The 21,415-nt window shown below is 41.7% G+C and overlaps 1 protein-coding gene across 5 annotated transcripts in view; it reads right to left on the bottom strand.

Moving 5' to 3' along the window:
- The window catches only part of DSCAM (DS cell adhesion molecule), a 312,819-nt gene that overhangs the window by 80,513 nt on the left and 210,891 nt on the right, over positions 1–21,415 (bottom strand). For all 5 annotated transcript variants that reach the window (XM_069945870.1, XM_069945869.1, XM_069945874.1 and 2 more), the window contains 2 exons: positions 10,978–11,131; positions 3,954–4,071 (listed from right to left, as the gene is read on the bottom strand). In XM_069945870.1, the coding sequence (XP_069801971.1) occupies positions 3,954–4,071; positions 10,978–11,131 (272 nt within the window). The remainder of the gene's footprint in view (positions 1–3,953; positions 4,072–10,977; positions 11,132–21,415) is intronic.

Raw genomic sequence — 21,415 nt, 5'->3', positions numbered from 1 at the left:
CTGCTGCTTTAGGCAGTACCTGTTATGGACAGAGGTGGCAGCAGAGAGCACTGTGTCAGACTGGAAAGAATACCCCACTTCCTGCAGGACATACAGTAGCTGATAAGTACTGGAAGGCTGGAATATTTTTTTAATAGAAGTAATTTACAAATCTGTATAACTTTCTGGCACCAGTTGAGTTCATCCTCTTGCTACAGAGATAGTGGGATATAATCTGAATTAAAAAGGGTCATAGGAAGCAGAGTGAAGAGAGCAGAGCAGTGTATGGAGAGAGTGGAGCATTCTATGGAGTGAGTGGAGCAGTCTATAGAGAGAGTGGAGCATTCTGTGGAGAGAGTGGAGCAGTCTACGGAGAGTGTGGAGCATTCTGTAGAGAGAGTGGAGCAGTCTATGGAGAGAGTGGAGCATTCTGTGGAGAGAGTGGAGCAGTCTATGGAGAGTGTGGAGCATTCTGTAGAGAGAGTGGAGCAGTCTATGGAGAGAGTGGAGCATTCTGTGGAGAGAGTGGAGCAGTCTATGGAGAGTGTGGAGCATTCTGTAGAGAGAGTGGAGCAGTCTGTGTGAAGAGGGGTGGAGTCTGTGTGGAGAGAAGAGCACTCTGTGTGAAGAGAGGTGGAGTCTGTGTGGAGAGAAGAGCAGTCTGTGTGGAGGAGGGAGCAGTCTGTGTGGAGGGAAGAGTAATCTGTGTGGAGAGGGGAGCAGTCTGTTTGGAGAGGGGAGCAGTATGTGAGATGAAAACCATGGACAGCAGTATGTGAGAGAGATGAATCAACAGAGCATGGAGAGCAGATTGTATAACTAAGAAGAACATGGGGAACAGTCTGTGTACTAGAGGGAGACAGCGGAAGCATGTGAGAGAGATGGGGTACAAAGGGCAGTAACAAGTTGAGGCTAGAATGTCTAAGCTAAAAGCTTTGTCTAGTCCCAAGTTACATTTATTTAAAATTGTCAGAGCCAAAGTGCATGGAGAAGTTCATGATCGCTTTTCTTCCATCTGATCTCACTGATCTCAGGTGCTTTTTGCAGCTGTCTATCTGTAAGCACCACTGGTAGCTATTAACTACAAGTTATTTACTTTTGGCCCATCAAGATGCCAGCCCTATTCAACGGAAGAGTTAAAGCAACTAATAACTCAGCTCTTACGCGCATGCAGCTACTAAAATTTTTATTACTTTAGATCGCATTTTGGAATGCGATAAAGATTCATGACTTTGTATAACCCTCTTCCGCCTCCTCGAATAAACAGTAAATGATACAGTTAATTTAGCAGTTGGACTGGATATCTGCCATATGCCGCTCATCCATCATATTTGTGAAACCATTCTTCAGCGGCCGCGTATCGCTCGAACAGATGAATGGCCCCATCTGTCCTAGTGTCACAGCTGCCTTAAAGGAGACAGACGTACAAATAATGCACGCTCACTGTAACGGCCTTACCTCGTAGGCATATGTCTTGTTTTACAATGTTTTTGAAGTTAACCTGACACCATGTAAAAGGTGTCAGAATATTGGTGGTGAATTATAATTTTGCACAGTCATCTAACAAATAGGGAATCATGCCAGGTTCTATGATTACAATAAAGAAGGCATCCACGTCATCTAATGCATCAGCTACTCCTGGTAAAGGGCTGTAAAAAATTGGAGGGGGGTGATTTTGTTCATATACATGGGCTGTATGGTAGTAGCTTGGCCTCAGATGTGTTCACTTTAATGTGGCTGAGCTGCAGTACCAACCATAGCCTATACTGTATATAGGTGTGGTGCTGTTTCTGGAGATTTTGGAAAGGAACATATGAAGCAGACCACCATGACCCATCCTAAAATTAATACAGACCACAGACTAGACACCCTGAAAAGTACTTACTACAGACAGATCAAACCCACATAAACTAATACAGACTGCAAACCAACAGCCGCTTAGCAAATACAGATCACACATCAGACCACCATAAGCTAATACTGAACCTACAGAACCTAACACATACACACCGCAGTTCAGACCTTTACACAAATACAGACCCCAGGCCAGATCCCTCTCCCCAGATAAATTCTAAATAAATACAGACACCTCTCGAACGCCATAAAAACCTCACAGCCCTGACACCACTGCAGGAACCATGAAAGACAAGTATAACTTGAAGACCCAGACTTTTGCAGTTAAAAAAACATGGTTGTCTCCTCAGTTTGGGTATAAGTTTTGCAACATAGCCATTGAAGGGAATGGAGCCGAATTGTAATACCACACACAACCTGAGGACAGTGGTAGTCATGTTTTTCCAATAATGCTTAATCCTTGGTCCTCGTACTTCTGGCTCTATATTCTGGCCCTTCTCTCTGTTCACTTCTATTCCAGAGTATAGTTACTTTCTATTCTCAAAAACACAGCAGCAAAGTCTTTACCTCCTTGCAGCAGATAAAGAGGCTCTCCACTACGGACAATCCCTTGACAATGAGATGATTACAAACTGCCCTTCTGTAGAGACCCAATTGATCAGTTTTAATCTGTAGGAAAGTCTAGCTATAAGTGTTCAGTTATCCTGCAGCACCGCCACAGGGGAAATTATGTATTACATGGAGCCAATTCACATCAATAGGTCGTCCGTGTAATGCAGGAAAGGACGGGTTCTCCAGAGACGCTCCTTGTAACATATCTCCACTCCGTCCAAGACATGAGCATCCTGAACAGAGGACCCCCCCCCCCTTTAATAATTTAGAATTACCTAACAGGGTTTGGGGGAAAATCTTTTTTACAGTAGACAACCTAAAGGTGAAGACAAATTAACACTGTCCTCTCAGGAATTTCTACTTGGATGTAACATTCAGAATATTGACATTGTAAAGCTCAGTGGATGAAGCGTTATATCTATTAGGACTTTTGAGGTTTAAGTATATATCAAACACACTCTGCTCTATCCTACAGAGATGGTCCTGAGCAGGCTTCAGATCTGTCAGAACCTAATAAATGCTGTATTGATCCCTCTAAAGGCTAAGAGAACCTCCAAGACTGGGCTGTCAAAAGAGCAGGAGCTCTATGTCACCATAAAACAGGAATTTGTCTCAATATTGATTCGGACTTGACATGCTATCCATGAATTACCTTGTACTGGAACCTGATTGTGCAATTCAGTGAACTAAAGTAAAACCTGATTGATAACTTGAAACTGAGGTTACAAGATCAATAGTGGATAAGGGCTATGTCATACTGACTCATCAGAGTAGCGGAGGATCCTGCAGTGGGCCCAGGTCCTGACTCAAGTCTCAAGTAAAAGGCAATCCTATATGGAGGTGACTGGAGCTTATCACCTACTGATCTAATGTCTACTCCTTATGGGTTAAGTTACGTTAATCTAGACACCTTAATGTGGTGGGCTACCGAAATCGCCTCTACTAGGCAATAATAAAAAGTGGTTGTCCAACGAGTCAATGTCAAAAGGGTTTGGACTGGACTAAAAGTGAAAGAGGATACTCACCTGCCCCACTCCCCTTCCACACTTGTCCAGTCAATCCGCAGTCTTAGGTTCCTGCTTTCATTTTAAAAGGAAGTACCCAATCAGCCAATCACTTGCTGTAGCACTGTCTTGCTTAGGTTACTGAATGATTGATTGAATGAATGGGTGCTTCCTGCATGTGGATATGAAAGCAAGAAACACTGGGACGATGGATCATTAAGATGAATGCAGCAGAGGATCAGGGCAGAGGACTATCATTTTTATTTCTTTTTTAACCTTGCCCAATTTTGTGGCTTCGGATAACCCCTTTATCATAGGTAACACAAGAACACCAATATGAAAGTTTAAGGGATGATGTGTGTAGTCTTTATGAGCAACCATCATTATTAATCCCGCTGTAGTGGCATATCTCTCATTTTCAATACAATATAACTAAAAAAACACTAAAGTCATGATAGTTCTACTAGTTTTTGCAAAGAATTTGCACATTTGGTTGCTGGTTACCTTTCCTTCATCCATTTGATCGTAGGGGAAGGGTCTCCAACTGCTTTACAAGGCAGGACAATATCCTTCATCCATGGCGTGGTCACAGTGCCGCTGAAGGTCAGAATTCGAGCAGGGGCTGGCAAAGAAGGAAAATAAGATTTTAGTTCTGCCATTGTTTTATCACCTTTAACAGTTTATAGAGAGGATTAAAGGAGAAGTCCGGTGGAAATGTTATTAAAGTATTGCATTGCCCCCAAAAGTTATACAAATCCCTAATATACACTTATTATGGGAAATGCTGATAAAGTGATTTTTTCCCTGCACCTACTAATGCATCAAGGCTTCACTTCCTGGATAAAATGGTGATGTCACGACTCCACTCCCAGAGCTGTGCGGGCTGTGGCTGCTGGAGAGGATGATGGCAGAGGGATGCTCAGTGTCCCTCCAGTGCCCTGTGTCCCTCTGTGTCCCTCTGCCATCATCCTCTCCAGCAGCCACAGCCCACACAGCTCTGGGAGTCAGGTCGTGGCATCACCATGTTATCCAGGAAGTGAAGCCTTGATGCAGTAGTAAGTGAAGGGAAAAAAGCACTTTATAAGCATAACTTTTGGGGGGCAATAAAATACTTTACAATACAATACTTTAATGAAAATTTTCACTGGACTTTAGAATAGCACCAAGAAGCTCTAGTTTTGATCAATCTTTTTTTTTATTATGGAAGTCAATGGAAAAACGGATCAAAACGGATGCACACAAATGCATAGGTTTTTCAAAAAACGGATGAAAAAAACGTAGGAAAAACGTAGTGTGAACCCAGCCTTAGCTAAGCATTTATGTGTTAGTAATAGAGAGGCTAATAATGAGGAGAGGGGTAAGCCATCTCCCCAAGAACAAAAGGATTAGGCACTTAAAATCAGATGGGAGGCTAGTTTCACCAGAATGGGTGGTTTCGACCAATGTATAATGTGTATGGACAGCTTTAGTCCAAAAACGCCAATAAGCTTTGATATAGTAAAACTTTGCATGTTAAAAAATAAAAAATAAATAAACCAAATGAAAGAAATACTAATGGACCAAAATTCTACAGAAAACAGCTCAAGCATATTATAAAGCCATTCATCTCAGGCTTGGTTTCTTTTATTATCCAGAGGGTGTTTTTCTGCACAAGGACGTCCTTGAAGGCAAGAGAAAGGAAACCAGATGCTGATAATATTGTTCTCAGGCTTTGGTATATAGTATATGGGGGATGGTCACTTTATCTTGGGCAAAATGTCCAGAATGATAAATTCTTGGAAATTAGTAACATTAATTATTAGGCGTGTAATCACCTATGGCTCCTGCACGCGTCCTTTCACTGACCATAGGGTGGCCGGGCTTCCACACTAGGGAATGTTAACTCGGAAATAAAGCATGAGAACATTAGGACCTTACCGAGGTTACTCCCGATGGGTCAATAATTCATCCTACTCAGACAGAAAGCATTGCTTATAATAAATCTAATTAATTATATCTTAACTGCCCTGGTGACACTTCCGTAGACCGTGTCTGCATTGCATTGCTTTTATTGAGGCCTAAAGGCTTGGAGAAACCTATTATGTTCTTACGGCATGGTGCACACCATGGGGACATGCTAAAGCCAACAGGACACATTAGACTTAAGTCAAAGTTGACAATTTTTGTGACATTGGCCAATCTTCTAATTTGCATGCAGACCTCCCGTACTGATTCTCCTCCATTGGCAGATGTCAGAAGAGAAGGATTGGGCATGTTGGGTTTCAACACTTCTGCCTGATTATTTCTGATCTTTTTAAGGAGATATGCCACCACCATTGAGAAGCATGCATGTGTATTTAGGGATTGGAAGCGATTGCGGCTAGCCAGACTAGCCAGCATTCAGTGGACAACAATCTCACCTATATGATCAGCTTAGGACAACCTCTTTCCATAAACAGGGTATATGGATATCATAGACAGGGTTTCTCTCTCAGGAACCTTCTCTATTAGCCACAGAGAGACGCTAAGTAGTTGTATCTCTTGCTCTGACCACCGTGTAATACTACAATAGCCCTGCAAGCACCCTTTACACAATGAGGTTTAGACATGGGTGGCCAAATGGCTATATGACCATCGGCCTACTAATCTCTGACAATAGGTTAGGTAGTGTGAAATCCAAAAGTGTGAAGTGCCTAATGAGTGGTATTCCATTGGACATCCAGACACCACTTTTGGCAGAGAGTGGTACATTCTTAATTTTGTATGTCCTTTGCACTGTATCACCAGATTTTATAAGGCATGGTGCCCCTATAGGTGTTACTCATTTTTTGGAGGATTGTGTGTCCCCCAGGTTCCTCATATACTTACCCCTTACGACCCAGCTCCCACTTCTAAGCCATCCTTATTCCCCTTAAGCCATGGAAGCAAGTGTCTGAAACGTGTTTATGGACCTAATGTCCTTCAAGAAAAGCCCTTCAAGCCCTGAGTTACTGAAGTTTCTAGATTCTTAACCTGTTTCATGTGCACTCTAGGAAGTATGTGCCATGTCTCTAGGAAGTTACTTGTATTGTGCTCACGTTCATTTTTTTACTGCATGGCGGTACAGAGTAAGATGACAGCCTTGGGGTACACTTTATACACTTTGAGCAAGGGTTCTTAGCTAAGGGGCATCAAGAAACATAACTAAATATGGATCATTTAGGGCCTGAAAAAAACTACAATAGCAGCTCTGGAGAATGCTGAAAGCTACAATAGCAGCTCTGGAGAATGCTGAACCAGATGAGGATTATGAAGACTCTTGCACCAACCAAGAACATTTGCCAAGAGAACAAATATCATTGCTAATAAACGTGAGCAAGGCTTACTTCACAAAACCAACCCCCCCATCCATCCTTCTTACTAAGACAGATTTAAATGGGTCAACTCAGGACCCTATGTATCAAAACAGACAGTGATCACCCACTGTGTGTTTGGTCTGATCTGTCCATGTAGGATATGGATGGCCATTCATCTGGACAGCTGCCATGTAAAACTACATGGCTCGTTAGGGCTTCTTAGCTATGTGACAGGGAAACCTCTAGGTAGGCCCAAATAAGGGATTGTCTCTTAAAGTGTACCTGTCATCAAGTGTGTTAAAAAAAAAATCCATGCAGACTTGCTTGGGCAGTTTCTGTGATCCTTTCTAGACATTATTTTTTTTTTTTAATTAATTTCTTTTAATTTTTATTTTTTTACTCCTACTTTGGCAGCAATTAGCCCCATTCCTCTGCCTACCTTATCTGCTGTTCTTCTAAACTCTGTAGGCGTGTACAGGAAGTAATGTCATCTGCCCTTACAGCCTGCCTAGTATGGGCAGTACAGGAGGAAGTGATGTCATTTGCCCTTACAGCCTGCCTAGTATGGGCAGTACAGGAGGAAGTGATGTCATCTGCCCTTACAGCCTGCCTAGTATGGGCAATACAGGAGGAAGTGATGTCATCTGCCCTCAGAACATGCCTTGTAAGGGCAGAGTGCAGTAAGGAAAGCTCCATAGTGACTGCAGCACAAAGAGTAAAAAGATTATATATCACTCCCATATCATTTTATAAGCATATAACGGTATATATTAGTTGTCTAGCACATAACAAATCTTGCTTTATGATGTAATTCTGTCTCGGTAAAGGAAATTACCATATACAACAATAAACCAGCAGCCTTACACCCAGCAATGTGCATAACTACTGATGTAAAGCTTAGTACAACTACTACTGCTACAATGACAAACATATCAGGACATGATAGGAGTTGTAGCTGTTCAAGTTCTTCTAGTAGCTCTAGCCAGAAATACACTCATTTACATGTACCTTTTACTATTTTAGTGCATTTTCTTGTGTTTGCTGACTACTACACTACAGCTGTTGTGGCATCATAGGAATTATGTAATTGCTGCATAAAAATAAAATGTCCGGAGGCGGAGCTAGCAGCCGATGGAGGCAGACGTGTAGCTCTGAGCTCCTGCTCCACACAGTTCATTAAGAAGGCCCACACCGCTCTTACGCCCGATTTCTCCCCTGTTCTATGGGGACTAGAATCAGGAGATCCTCCTCAGCAGCCCCAGCCACCCCCCGGACCAGACTCCCTGGGGTTTCATCCAACCTCTTAAGCCACTGGTAAGCAAATTCCAAGAGTTCAGGATCGGACAAACCTGAGTGTGCTTGATGTTCACTGATCTCCAAATTTCATCAATTTTCCAATTTTCATTAATTCATCTCCTTCAGCAAGACCATCACCAAAGCCCTTTGCTATACTATGACAAAGCCATGGATGCTACCCAAGTTCACCAAAATCAACAGTGACCATCCACTGATTTGGTATCATACCTTAGGAGTCCTCATACCACTAATGCCTGCTTCCGTTGGTGTCCATCACTGGTAAGAGGACTCCTGAGTAGAGATGAGCGAACCTCAAGCATGCTCGAGTTCATTTGAACCCGAGTCTTCGGCATTTGATTAGCGGTGGCTGCTGAACTTGGATAAAGCCCTAAGGCTATGTGGAAAACATGGATATAGTCACTGGCTGTATCCATGTTTTCCAGACAACCTTAGAGCTTTATCCAACTTCAGCAGCCACCGCTAATCAAATGCCAAGCGATCGGGTTTGAATGGACTCGAGCATGCTCATCTCTACTCCTGAGGTATTAAACTGACTTAATGGACAGTCAGTGTTGATTCTGGTGGTTCTGGTGTCTAAGGCAATGAGGCACCCTTGATATATTTGTCACACTGAGTCTATGCAACTGGGGATGGTGCAATTGGGTAATGACCTTACACGACTTCCTCTGTGATCTTCAAGTAAAGTTTGGGCCATCTAAGTTCTAATAAAGAGTTAAATTGCTGCAAGCTGGACAGAAGCTTCTCTAGACAATAGCCATAAATTAACTATGACTTTCAGGACAAGTTTTCAAGTTAGTCTTTTCCCTAAAAGAGGTTTCCTCAAACCTTTCCACAGATGGTGACACCATCTCAGCGGCCTCCTTAATTACACATTTCTTATCAAATTATTAAGAAATAAGTTGACGCCCGGTATTTGAAAGCAGAACATGTCCCCGTGCATGGGTTCGGAAAGACTGTTCAGCTTTCATTTGGGGCTTGTCACTCTCCTTTAGTTTGCGGTGAAAATAATGAGTGTGATAATGAGCTTTTGATGCTGCTGAGAGCCTCCCTGCAGTGAATCCTGCCATAGACATCCATTACCGCAGCTAACTCAAGCTTAGAGAAGCCAGAGACGAGACTCAGGAACACGGGGAGTCAAAGAAAACAGACAAATTAAGTTGCTCTAAGCCTCAAGGTACTGGTGCTGGATGTAACACAGACAGGATATTAAAAAAAAAAAAAAACTATTCCCCCTCTTTCATGGTGCTGTATTTTATATTTTTGGCACTATATTTGAGAGTACGAGAGTTGAATATTATAATAATGTTTAAGTTGTACTCGTACTCCCTCAGGGGATCACTAGAGCAAGATAAGTGAATACATTCAAAGCTTAAAGGCAAAGAGAGGGAAGGAGGCCAAACCGAAGAGGGGAGAAGACGACCTGGGAAATCTGCACTCTGAATTATGCCGATCAGACAAAACCATCTTAATGTAAAACTAAGAATTTCATTTGCGCACATTTAAAAAAAAAAATCTATACGTCTCATGCCGAGAAGGAACATTAAGTGATGTTCTTCGCTGGTAAGCAGTCGCTGTTTGCTACCATTAAGCTCACAAGGAAAAAATAATAAATTCCGGCACAGAGACATAAAGTTCCCTGCCGAAAGGCACAGTGTTAAGTAAAAACAAAGAATAAGCAATCAATACATCCCTGGCGGACGCTCCAGTGAAAGTCATGAACCCAACCTGATCTTCACAAGTTCATAGAGATCTGGATGGCTCACCAGTAGGCCATAACCAGCATTGGTCCAACATTAATTGCCTCTTGGGGCCAAACTATGGGTACAAAGTATAACCGTGTAAGGAGTGGGGGGAAAAGCTGGGTTAGAGAATGCCCCTTCAAATTTATTTTTTTTTAAGAATTTTCTGGATTTAATGTTGATGAAAAATTTTTTTTGAAGGGGATATGTCATCAGAAAATGACCTATTATTTAAAGTTTTTATGTTGAACATAGTTGTTAAGGATTTTTGGTGTTTTTTCAAAATTTTTCATTTTACAATCTATATTATAAAATAAGCCTAAAATATTACAGTTTCCATTTAGGCCTAGGCCTCAAGGCTTAAAACAAAGTTGAGACTTCCTGTTCTGTACAGATCATTTCCCAGCAGTGTCCTCCTTATCATCACAGACAGGTGTCCAGTACAGGTGACACTAGTATACAGATAACACAGACAGGAGTACAGTGACATGTAACACCAGTATATAGATAACACAGACAGAAGTACAGAGAGAGGTGACACCAGTATATAGATAACAGACACAATAGCTCAAAACTCAGCTCCATCTCATGTGGAATGACTATACTGTATATCTGAATGTGAGAAGTCCTGTCTATTGTGCCTATGATTGATGGGACTTGCTGTAAAGCGTATCATTAAATGCAGTTCAGGCAAAATGGCTGCCTCCATAAAGATGGACACAAAAAAAAAAAGCCCACACGTTCAACCCTACTAAACCAGATCTTAACTCAAATTAATTCTCATAATTCTGATGCTAGCCAAGGGTGTAACGAGCAACTATCTGGAAAGGGCAAAATCTGGAAAGGGCCATGATCTATTTTAGACTCCACCTTCTTGCATCTTGGTCTTCTGCTACTTTGATTTTTTACTCTCAGTGCAGTCTCTAACAGTTGCTACATGACTCCTATCCTAGAAGTTGCACCATTAGGGTAGCCCAAACTCTAAACATAATTCCCATCAGAAACTCATATCATATATCAATGTTGTGAGAGGAACTGTGGCCATCCATCCAATAAGCCCTGGAAGCCCATTTTCGACTCTACCCCAACACTTTGGTACAACAAAATTTTATGGCTCATCTTTATCGGTATAGACCATCTGCAGATTATGTAGCTTACCTTTAGCAGTTGGTTCGACGGTAATGATGTCACTGCTGTTGCCTCTGCCGGCTGCTGTCACCGCCACCACCCAAACGCTGTATTGTCTGTTTCGGCTGAGGTTTGGTATTCGATAGAAAAAGGAGTCTGGGGCAGCTTCAAATTCACTGATGACCTAGAATTACAAGAAAATGTACTTATATTGACAACAATAAAAACAATACAAAAATACTAGAGTCTGCGAGCTTCATGGAAAAATGTGAGCAAGCCTGAGCCACCTATAAACTATGGCTTCTCTTAGCCAACAATCTTAACTGTTAGGACTAGCGTCTGCCAACAGATGGCAGTCCTACAGGTGGGACTCCCACCAATCAGACCTATCGATCATGTAAATAGGATGGACCAAAGCCAGAAATAAGCAGATCCAATCTCTACGTCTCCATGGTCACCTTTGTGCAAGTGAAGACCACAAGCCCTCTCTAGTACCACTTTGTAGTTCCAAATCTTGGACTGTTCTCTAAATGACTCTTCTCACATGTCCCTGTGACCAGTCATCAAATGTTATCAAACACAGTGTTGAGCTCATACACATATGGGTAATGATCCACAGCAGACATCAGGGAGTAGTAAGCTGGAGATGTAATCTTTGCATTTGCTTTATTATAATCCTCCTAATTGCTTCTGGCAACGTAGTTTATACGTGAAATATAAAGCGAGGCAACTTGTCTCATTAAGACATGATGGATTTTTCTTCCTCTGCCTAAAGAAATGTTTTGGGGACATCTTGGGGAATGATAAAATGTAATTACAGTCCTCATGTTATGAGATGATCATCTTCAATTTCAAGAACAATAATTAAGAAGTTATATATACTGTAGGCCTAGAAACACCAAATCCTGCTCAAATATAGGTCAAGTCAATGAAAAAAAGGGACTGGAATCCAGAAATGCCCCTTGGTGCCCCAGCTTTCTTTGTACCTCTTGTATGTAGGCTTCTTATAAGTTAGGATAAGGCATATTGAATTTTAACCAAATTTTAAAGTAAAACCCAATTTTTGGGTTTTGCTAGAAAATAAGCAGCTGTCGTAATAGTCTCTGTTATCCCAGCAAAAAAAGACCACAGATGCTGCAATGGCATTGTCTGCGTACATGCTAGAATCAGTCGGGACAAGAACCAAGTAGTCTACTTTGTGGTCCCTGTGAGAATCAACCTGAAAACTTTGGTACAGCACTATAGAGTTGTGTTGGGTGTGTATTAGACTGTGCTTTGCAAAAAAATGATATAAGAGACAGAACCCCAAAGTGGAAAAATGTGATTCCTTTATTCACATCAGACGCGACGTTTCGGCTGGTACTTCAGCCTTTCTCAAGCGTCTCAAGCTTTGCACACGGCGTCTCCCCGAACTGTGGACTGTGATCAATAACTGAGTTGACCTAAAGGGGTTTATACACCTTAAAGGGGTTGGCCACTTTAAAGTAAAATAGGTCAGTACAAAGTATTAGTAAGTGTAGTCACTGTACATACTGACAGCAGCTCTCCGTGTGCCTCATAGAGCTAAAATCAGACTCCCCTTCACCAGGCTGGGCTGCCCTGCTCTGTTTTGTTTCAGTCCACAAAATGTCCGACATGGAGGAGCATGTGACCATGCCCTGTCTACTGTGTCCTCCATAGACATATACAGGCTGTGTGGTGGACACTGGGGGGCGGGGCCTGGTAACATGCTTCTCCATGTCAGCCATCTTATGGACAGGCTCACCACAGAGCAGGACAGCACAGCCTGGAGGAGGGGAGTCTGATATTAGCGCTATGAGGTACACAGGGAGCTGCTGTCAGTATATACAGTGAGTACACTTACTAATGCGGTACACTGAGCAATTTTACTATAAAGTGGCCAACCCCTTTAAAATATCTCTCCCGTCCGCCACTTGGAACATTCACGTGTTCCCTCTAGGGAGGAGAGGGGTAAACCAATGCCAGACTGCTATGACGACAGCTTATTCCTCCAAGAACAGAGGGGTCGGACAGTAAAGAGTTAGGATTCCCTTCACAGATCTGCACACGTCATCCATCAAGGTCACCACAGGTCCAAAAAGGCCCTGACATTTAACCAAGATGGCCTGGCACTGACTAAGACCCTAGCTTTATACTAAAGACAAACCTAGTTGTAATTTACCAGAACATGACCAGGCTACAGTATATCCCACACAAATCCTGCAGCGTTTAGTCACCAGTACCCACACCAAGTGACATTGTTAGGCCTCATTCCCACATTCCCTGCACAGTCCGTAAATATGGACAACGTGCTACGGGGACAGAGTTCGAAATTCCCGACATCATGTATCATTATTTACGGGCCATGCACAGAACGTGGGAATGAAGCTTTTCTCTCCAAAGATACTACATTAATGTATTACATATAATTCTATACTGTACAGGTGTTTACTTCACTTGTATAGAACTGTACACTGATACAAATGTCATTGATTAAGTACTTCAATAAACAGCTTGGTTGACATTGCACATGACAGCTTGATGGAAGAGTTCAGTACTTATATGTTCCTGAAAAAATTATTCATCATTTTCTTTAAAATCTTCTGGGTTTATCAGATTCAATGCTTCACTGTCATCTACCAACAAAACTCTCATTAGCCAAGTCTTGTGACATTTTGATAATCTGAAATACACAATGGCTGCCGTCAACATTCCAGAGCTTTCTTTGTCCGCAAAAAAAGCAGGTTGTGAAAACCAAAATGGACCCTCCTCCTGCTTGGACTACTTCATGTCACCATAGCCCTCCATTGAGGAACAGGAGAACCCAGGGTTAGCTTGTAACCCCCTCCACAGTCCACTGATGTCAGTGAGAAGTGGGACACTGGAGGCCCCCATACACCTTATATTGTTGGCCGAGGGAGCCACCAGCAGTGTATGGACACCAGTAGAATGACTTTTCCTCTCTAGGACCAACTATGGGTGGATATTCTTTCCCTGTGAGCACTGCCCTTAGTGTATGTTCAAACACCCATGAATTTGCTGTCAATTGTCAGACATCTAATTCATCTATATATATATATTGTTCAGTAAAAATATTTTACTAGCCTTCTGTGATCTTGCATGCTTTCCTTCGTCTGATGCAAATTGTCCACTTTGTTGTCATTGCCTCATTAGTTAGCTTATTAGTTAAAACCATTGTCAGAAAACCCCTTAATTTGTCTTCCCAAGCAGAACAAGCGGGTTAATTAAATGCACATTCTAAGTACCAACTGGAGGACTGAAAAAGTGACCAATGTTGGGCATCTTATGCGAACCATCTGAGCATTATGATCTGCTAAGAGGACAGGAATACAGGGGCAGCAATAATATTTCTAAACATCTGACCAGCATATACAAAGTCCATTTAGTTACAGGGTTTCCCACTCTGCAAGACCAGTGAGGAATGGGACCCACACCAATCACTAGAATAGAGGTCCTATGTCCTCCTAGCAGTCAGACATGTGAACTACAACTCTATTCAATGCTATAGGCCTGATGAGGATAGCCGAGTAGAGGGCTTGGTTCCATTGTCAGGTCAATAAGGTTAAAGGAAGTGGTAACACATGTTCAGCCATCACTCTATTCAACGAAGGGGGCACAGGACCCCTCTCTTTGTGATGGATGGGGGTTCCAGACATTACACTTATTGAGTTGTTAGTAGAAAACCCCCTTTAAGGCCATTTTAACCCAATAGTTCTGCTTTTTTAAGCATCAGTGTGTTCCACCATCCCCAAGGAGCTTGTAATACATAATAGCATACAATCTTTACTGAATAAAATAACAGAGAAGTAGCAATTCCTTGGTGGTGGCCAAGAGTTGTAACAGCTGACAAGCAGAATGCGTTTCGCTACTGACAGACAATAGAGTATGTGAAGTATGGAAACTCTGCTGATGGCCCAACATTCTTACGAGATTTGCTATTTGCAAGAAGAAAAAAAAAGAAAAACTCCAGCGTTAGCACAATTACCAGAACACATATGCTCGGGCAAATTGTATTTGGATTGTACAGCTGTGCAAAGCTTCTTAATTCCATTCTTTTATTAGATTACTTGTTTTATATTTAAACTTCAACTGACACAATGACAAGAGGAGGGCGACAACTCCTGAAGGAGCAATGAAAGCAAATAAGAATGGATGGCTCAAGAAGTTCTAATATTTAACTACTGGAAAATCCAAGGGCTTGGGAGCTATTCAAAAAGATTCATTGAGTTTCTTGTATATAAGAGGTAGTATTATAGTAGTTATATTCTTCTATATAGTAGCAGTATAATAGTAGCTGTATTCTTGTATAAAGGAGCAGTATTATAGTAGTTATATTCTTGTATAAAGGAGCAGTATTATAGTAGTTATATTCTTGCATATAGGAGCAGTATTATAGTAGTTATATTCTTGTATATAGGAGCAATATTATAGTAGTTATATTCTTGTATATAGGAGCAGTATTATAGTAGTTATATTCTTGTATAAAGGAGCAGTATTATAGTAGTTATATTCTTGTATATAGGAGCAGTATTATAGTAGTTATATTTTTGTATATAGGAGCAGTATTATAGTAGTTATATTCTTGTATATAGGAGCAATATTATAGTCGTTATATTCTTGTATATAGGAGCAGTATTATAGTAGTTGTATTCTTGTATATAGGGGGCAGTATTATAGTAGTTATATTCTTGTATATAGGAGCAGTATTATAGTAGTTATATTTTTGTACATAGGAGGCAGTATTATAGTAGTTATATTCTTGTATATAGGAGCAGTATTATAGTAGTTATATTCTTGTACATAGGAGCAGTATTATAGTAGTTATATTCTTGTACATAGGAGCAGTATTATAGTAGTTATATTCTTGTATACTGGAGAAGTATTATAGTAGCTATATTCTTGTATATAGGAGCAGTATTATAGTAGATATATCCTTGTATATAGGAGCAGTATTATAGTAGTTATATTATTGTACATAGGAGCAGTATTATAGTAGTTATATTCTTGTATATAGAAGCAGTATTATAGTAGTTATATTCCTGTACATAGGAGCAGTATTATAGTAGTTATGGTTCAGGGAAGAAAAATTAGCAGGATATGCCTGTGCTCACATGTCCGGACCTTATGTCTTCCCCATTCTGTGAGAGCAGCAATGGTAAGTGTAATACTATATCCATACTTGTGTCGTTTGGGGGCAGCCTTCCCCACCGGTGGTGCTGGCTGGGTTTTGGTGGGGCTTTTTGGGTCTGGTCCTGTGACATTGGGGTTGCAGGGCCATTCCATGGCCTCCCTTCCCTGCATGTGCACGCTTTGCGGGGTTGGCGGTCGCTGACCGACACGGTGTGGAGTTAGCGTAGGGACCCGTGTGGACCAGAGGACCTGCGCGGTGGTACACGGGGCAATATGGCTTGATCAATTCATATACAGACACTCTGGTGTTGATTTTTAATATAGGCCTAGCGGCATTAGTATCAGCCATAGATGGGATGTGCAGCCGTTCCACTCTCTCCAGTTCGTGTTTTGCAGTTCTCCCTCTCTGAACAGCTAGCACTCCTTCATAAGACCCACGTGACCAAAATTAGCAGGATATGCCTGTGCTCACATGTCCGGACCTTATGTCTTCCCCATTCTGTGAGAGCAGCAATGGTAAGTGTAATACCATATCCATACTTGTGTCGTTTGGGGGCAGCCTTCCCCGCCGGTGGTGCTGGCTGGGTTTTGGTGGGGCTTTTTGGGTCTGGTCCTGTGACATTGGGGTTGCAGGGCCGTTCCATGGCCTCCCTCCCCTGCACGTGCACGCTTTGCGGGGTTGGCGGTCGCTGACCGACACGGTGTGGAGTTAGCGTAGGGGCCCGTGTGGACCAGAGGACCTGCGCGGTGGTACACGGGGTAATATGGCTTGATCAAGTCATATACAGACACTCTGGTGTTGATTTTTAATATAGGCCTAGCTGCATTGGTATCAGCCATGGATGGGATGTGCAGCGGTTCCATTCTCTCCAGTTCGTGTATTATAGTAGTTATATTCTTGTATATAGGGGGCAGTATTATAGTAGCTATATTCTTGTATATAGGAGCAGTATTATAGTAGTTATATTCTTGTATATAGGAGCAGTATTATAGTAGTTATATTCTTGTATATAGAAGCAGTATTATAGTAGTTTGATTCTTGTACATGCGGAGCAGTATTATAGTAGTTATATTCTTGTATATAGGAGCAGTATTATAGTAGTTATATTCTTGTACATAGGAGCAGTACTATAGTAGTTATATTCTTGTATATATGAGCAGTATTATAGTAGTTATATTCTTGTAAATAGGAGGCAGTATTATAGTAGTTATAAATAGTGGTGAAACACAGAAGTGGCACTCACTGCTTGGGGTCGTGAAACATCTTTCTTGACAACGTGAATCACTCAGCAAGAAAGGGGGAAGATGGAAAAAGCAGGTAGCGTCACTGAATCAACAAACATTTTTGTGCATTTCCCGCTTTCTTGCTGAGTGATCCACGTTGTCAATAAAGATGCTTCACAACCCCAAGCGGTGGGTGCCACTTCTGTGTTTCACCAGCATTTATACTGTGCATTTTTGCTGCATTTCTGTTGAGCACCTTCAAGGGTTTATTTTTTAGACATGGAAGCTGCATGTGCATTCATTATATCTCCCCTGCCTGTGATATCTGTGGTGCCAGCTACCTACTCTCTTTCCGTTTATTATATTAGTTTTATTTTTGTATATAGGAGCATTATTATAGTAGTTATATTCCTGTACATAGGAGCAGATTTATAGTAGTTATATTCTTGTATATATGTGTATCCAACCACGGGTGTTATTTTATATACCCCTGGCAAAAGCCTGTACAACAAGTTCACGTGGTAATGATATTTACGTTTTACCACTAGATGTCTCTATTATCTGTATATGCACTTTTATATTGCACAGCTGTAGTAAACAAGGGGTTATTGCTTGTTATCATCTGCGCACTAATGAGAGCTCTCTTCTCTTTTTCACCTATCTCTATTCTTCTTTTCTCTTTACACTTTCTTCTCCACCACTCACAGGGGACATTACACCTCCTGTAGAAAGTTGTCACATGTGGAGAGGAAGTGCACGCCCACACTTAGTGAGTCTTATCCAAGTCTTGGTGGAGAGAAGATGCAAAACAAGATGGTTCCTGCTTTAATCTATCTGGGCCCTGGCTCTGCCAGATCCTCCCTCCAGTCAGTGTCCAGTGTAGTCTAGTCAGGAGTGTGGTAGTGGATGGACGCACATGGGAAACGGAGAAACTTTTCTTCTAGATGCTATCTTTGGTCCAACTATGCAGTGCTAAACTACTCAGGAGAAGACAAGTCAGAGAACACCCCAACCCACGCCGTGAACACTTCTAAGAGTGCAGGACATACTCCGGAAACAAGAGTAACTGATCCAGATAAAAGTTGCTACAAGCCTATGTACTCTAACTCGCAGCGCAGGTGTAACCAGGTAAAGTTGGCCACCTTGCCCAACTCAGGTAACAAGGTCTGGGACTTGTGTCACCCTAATAGGACGGGTCACCCGACACTGTAGGGCAAAAGGTGGTAATGCGACAACAAAGGTTGATACACAGGCACAAGTATATTTCTACTTTGAAGTTTTCTTCAGTATTATACTTCTTCTAAAGTTCCAGCAGAGCACACTTCTACCCTGGGTTGGGACTCTAAGCACAGACTCCTCTCCACTACTCTGAACTTGCAGTACAAACTCCTCTCTACTGTTCTCAGCTCACTCTACTTCAAAGCACACAACCAAATCAGCTCAGCTCTTCTACCCCAAAGGCTCTTAGCGCAGATTCTGTTCTGTCATGTCTATTGTCTATGATCAGCTATTGTACAAAGCATTCTCACAGTAAAGAAGATTTTATTTATGACAACAGGACTCAGTGATTATTGTTCCGGCACCTACGCAGTCACTATTCTATCCTTGGGTCATCTACCCTTTCTGTGGGTGGCGGTAACGATAGTCCAGGTGGGTAATAGCGCCACTTCGGACCACCGTGATAAGTACCCAAGGGACTCCCTCACAGCCCGGCAGGTCACCGACCACAAGGAAAAGAACATAGCCAGCCCCCTTAAACTAAAAGCAGGTGTGCCTCCATTCCTGTGTGCCCCACTGGCACTGGCGTTATGACAATCTACTATTTGGCTGAGCTATCTCCCGACCAACCACTAAATTAGTGGCGTCACACATCACCATCTGGCAAGTGACCGGTCGTCCATAACCAGGCACCACATATAGGAGCAATATTATAGTAGTTATATTCTTGTATATAGGAGCAGTATTATAGTAGTTATATTCTTGTATATAGGAGCAGTATTATAGTAGTTATATTCTTGTATATAGGAGCAGTATTATAGTAGTTATATTCTTGTGCATAGGAGGCAGTATTATAGTAGTTATATTCTTGTACATAGGAGCAGTATTATAGTAGTTATATTCTTGTACATAGGAGCAGTATTATAGTAGTTATATTCTTGTATATAGGAGCAGTATTATAGTAGTTATATTCTTGTACATAGGAGCAGTATTATAGTAGTTATATTCTTTACGTATAGTTTGATATATATACAGCTATATGCATATCACTGCAGCTCACTTTCTACCACTAACAGTCGACATACAGTATACACCAGCATTAGATATTCTACGTAAATATTCATCTTAAGTGTTTGTGTATGTTTCTGACTTTAATAAATAAAAATGTGATTAATATTTTCAACTGTGCAAAAAACAAGGCAAAAGATGGATAGCTCTCCTAGGGGGTGACTATAGGTAAGATAACATCATCATTTAGCTATATTAGTGGGTAATAAACTTTCAGAAGAGAAGCAGAGAATGAGAAAAAGAAGCAAAAAATTCACAAGGTTTATGTATAATAAAGAGTAAGCATTCTTGTAAAGGGCATACACAAAGAGGAAGGTAAAAGGACGCATTGGAACTTATATTGGCACCTTCATTATATTGATCTATGAACAGGAATAGCCAGTTTAGAAAACTAACAATTCATCTATGGCGCCACCACAGGGCAAATGAGAAATTGCACAGATCAATGGATATGTTGAGTCCTTCAAAGAAAAAAGCTACCTCTCTACTCCATCCTGGATGGGGCGCACCCTCTATTAATGGCCCAGTAGGATGCCTCACAATAGTTTTTTTCAATCCAGACATTGCTCATGAGGGTTGGAAAGCATCCACAATGGGCATCCTTCTGTAAAGGAGATATCATAAGCCCTAGAACCATTCAATGAAATCTTATCCTGACTTATCCTGAATTAATCCAGTAAGGATTCTGATGTGTAAAATATTCCTGGATTCAGACACAAATACAGAGCTGCACCCTGAGCTTGTCATACAATGAAGAAGTCTCATATTTACTAATGCCTCCTCCCTGTGCAAACAAGGACACCGTAGTGCACAGGTGCTCTGTGTACTCCCTCCCTCAGCTCCTGTCAGGCCATTAACTAAATGGATCGTATAGTATAGTTTCTATCGCAAAATTAAAAGGGACCCCCCCTTCCCTGCCCCAACCGCACTGTATGTCATGCGGACATGTAACATGTTAAAGAAACTCTTGCGGATCATGCAATGGCAAGCCTGCTCCAGACTCACGGCCCAACACTGCTCCTACAGGAGACCGCAGCCTTCCAAAGAACAGGTCTCAGGCCTAGCAAACTCAAAGGCCAATGACAGGTCAGCTTGACGCAGATTACACCTATCAGCATTGTGGCGCCCCTCTCTGGTGTCACACAGCACATGCCTCCATTGTGCTCTTGCTGGTCTTACATAAGACGCCTTCACTTGTTAGCTGAAAATCAAAAAACTGATGTGGCCCTCCAGTCTAGCAAACAAGATCCAACAATGTACAGTTATCACGTAATACAAAAGCATAACACAACCCTTTTACATTGTATGTACATTGCATATAACAAGCAGTATCGATATGTGCAAATTAAACAAGTCTCTGAATAAAGCGGCTGCCTCTACCGCAGTGGGAAATCACAGCACTATATAATGTACTGTAGAAAAAAAACATGCTTCCAATCCTGCTTGTTGTCAGTGAATAAAACCCATCTTTGCTTACACCCAGAGGCTATATTCCTATTGGTAACATTTTGGGCAAAAGCGGACATCTTGTTACAAAGATGGCCGCTAATAATGGTCATGATCATGGCCACCTTCCCCGATATCTTCCCGAAATGGGAACACAGCCAGAAACTGAAACTGTTGCTTACAGCTCAGCATCCCCCCTTTTGAATGCCTTCTATAAAGGGCTCTGGAGATGTTCATTGTGTCTATGTCCTTAGGTGTTGAAAACAGCTCAAAAAGATATTAAAAACAGCATGTATTTCACTATACATGGTGTTTTTAATATCTTTTTGAGCTGTTTTCAACACCAACACCAGATTAGACA

This window comes from Dendropsophus ebraccatus, chromosome 11, assembly GCF_027789765.1.
Source record: "Dendropsophus ebraccatus isolate aDenEbr1 chromosome 11, aDenEbr1.pat, whole genome shotgun sequence".
Classification (NCBI taxonomy): domain Eukaryota; kingdom Metazoa; phylum Chordata; class Amphibia; order Anura; family Hylidae; genus Dendropsophus; species Dendropsophus ebraccatus.
Note: the sequence above shows the minus strand (reverse complement) of the source record. Positions and strands in the feature narration are given on the sequence as shown.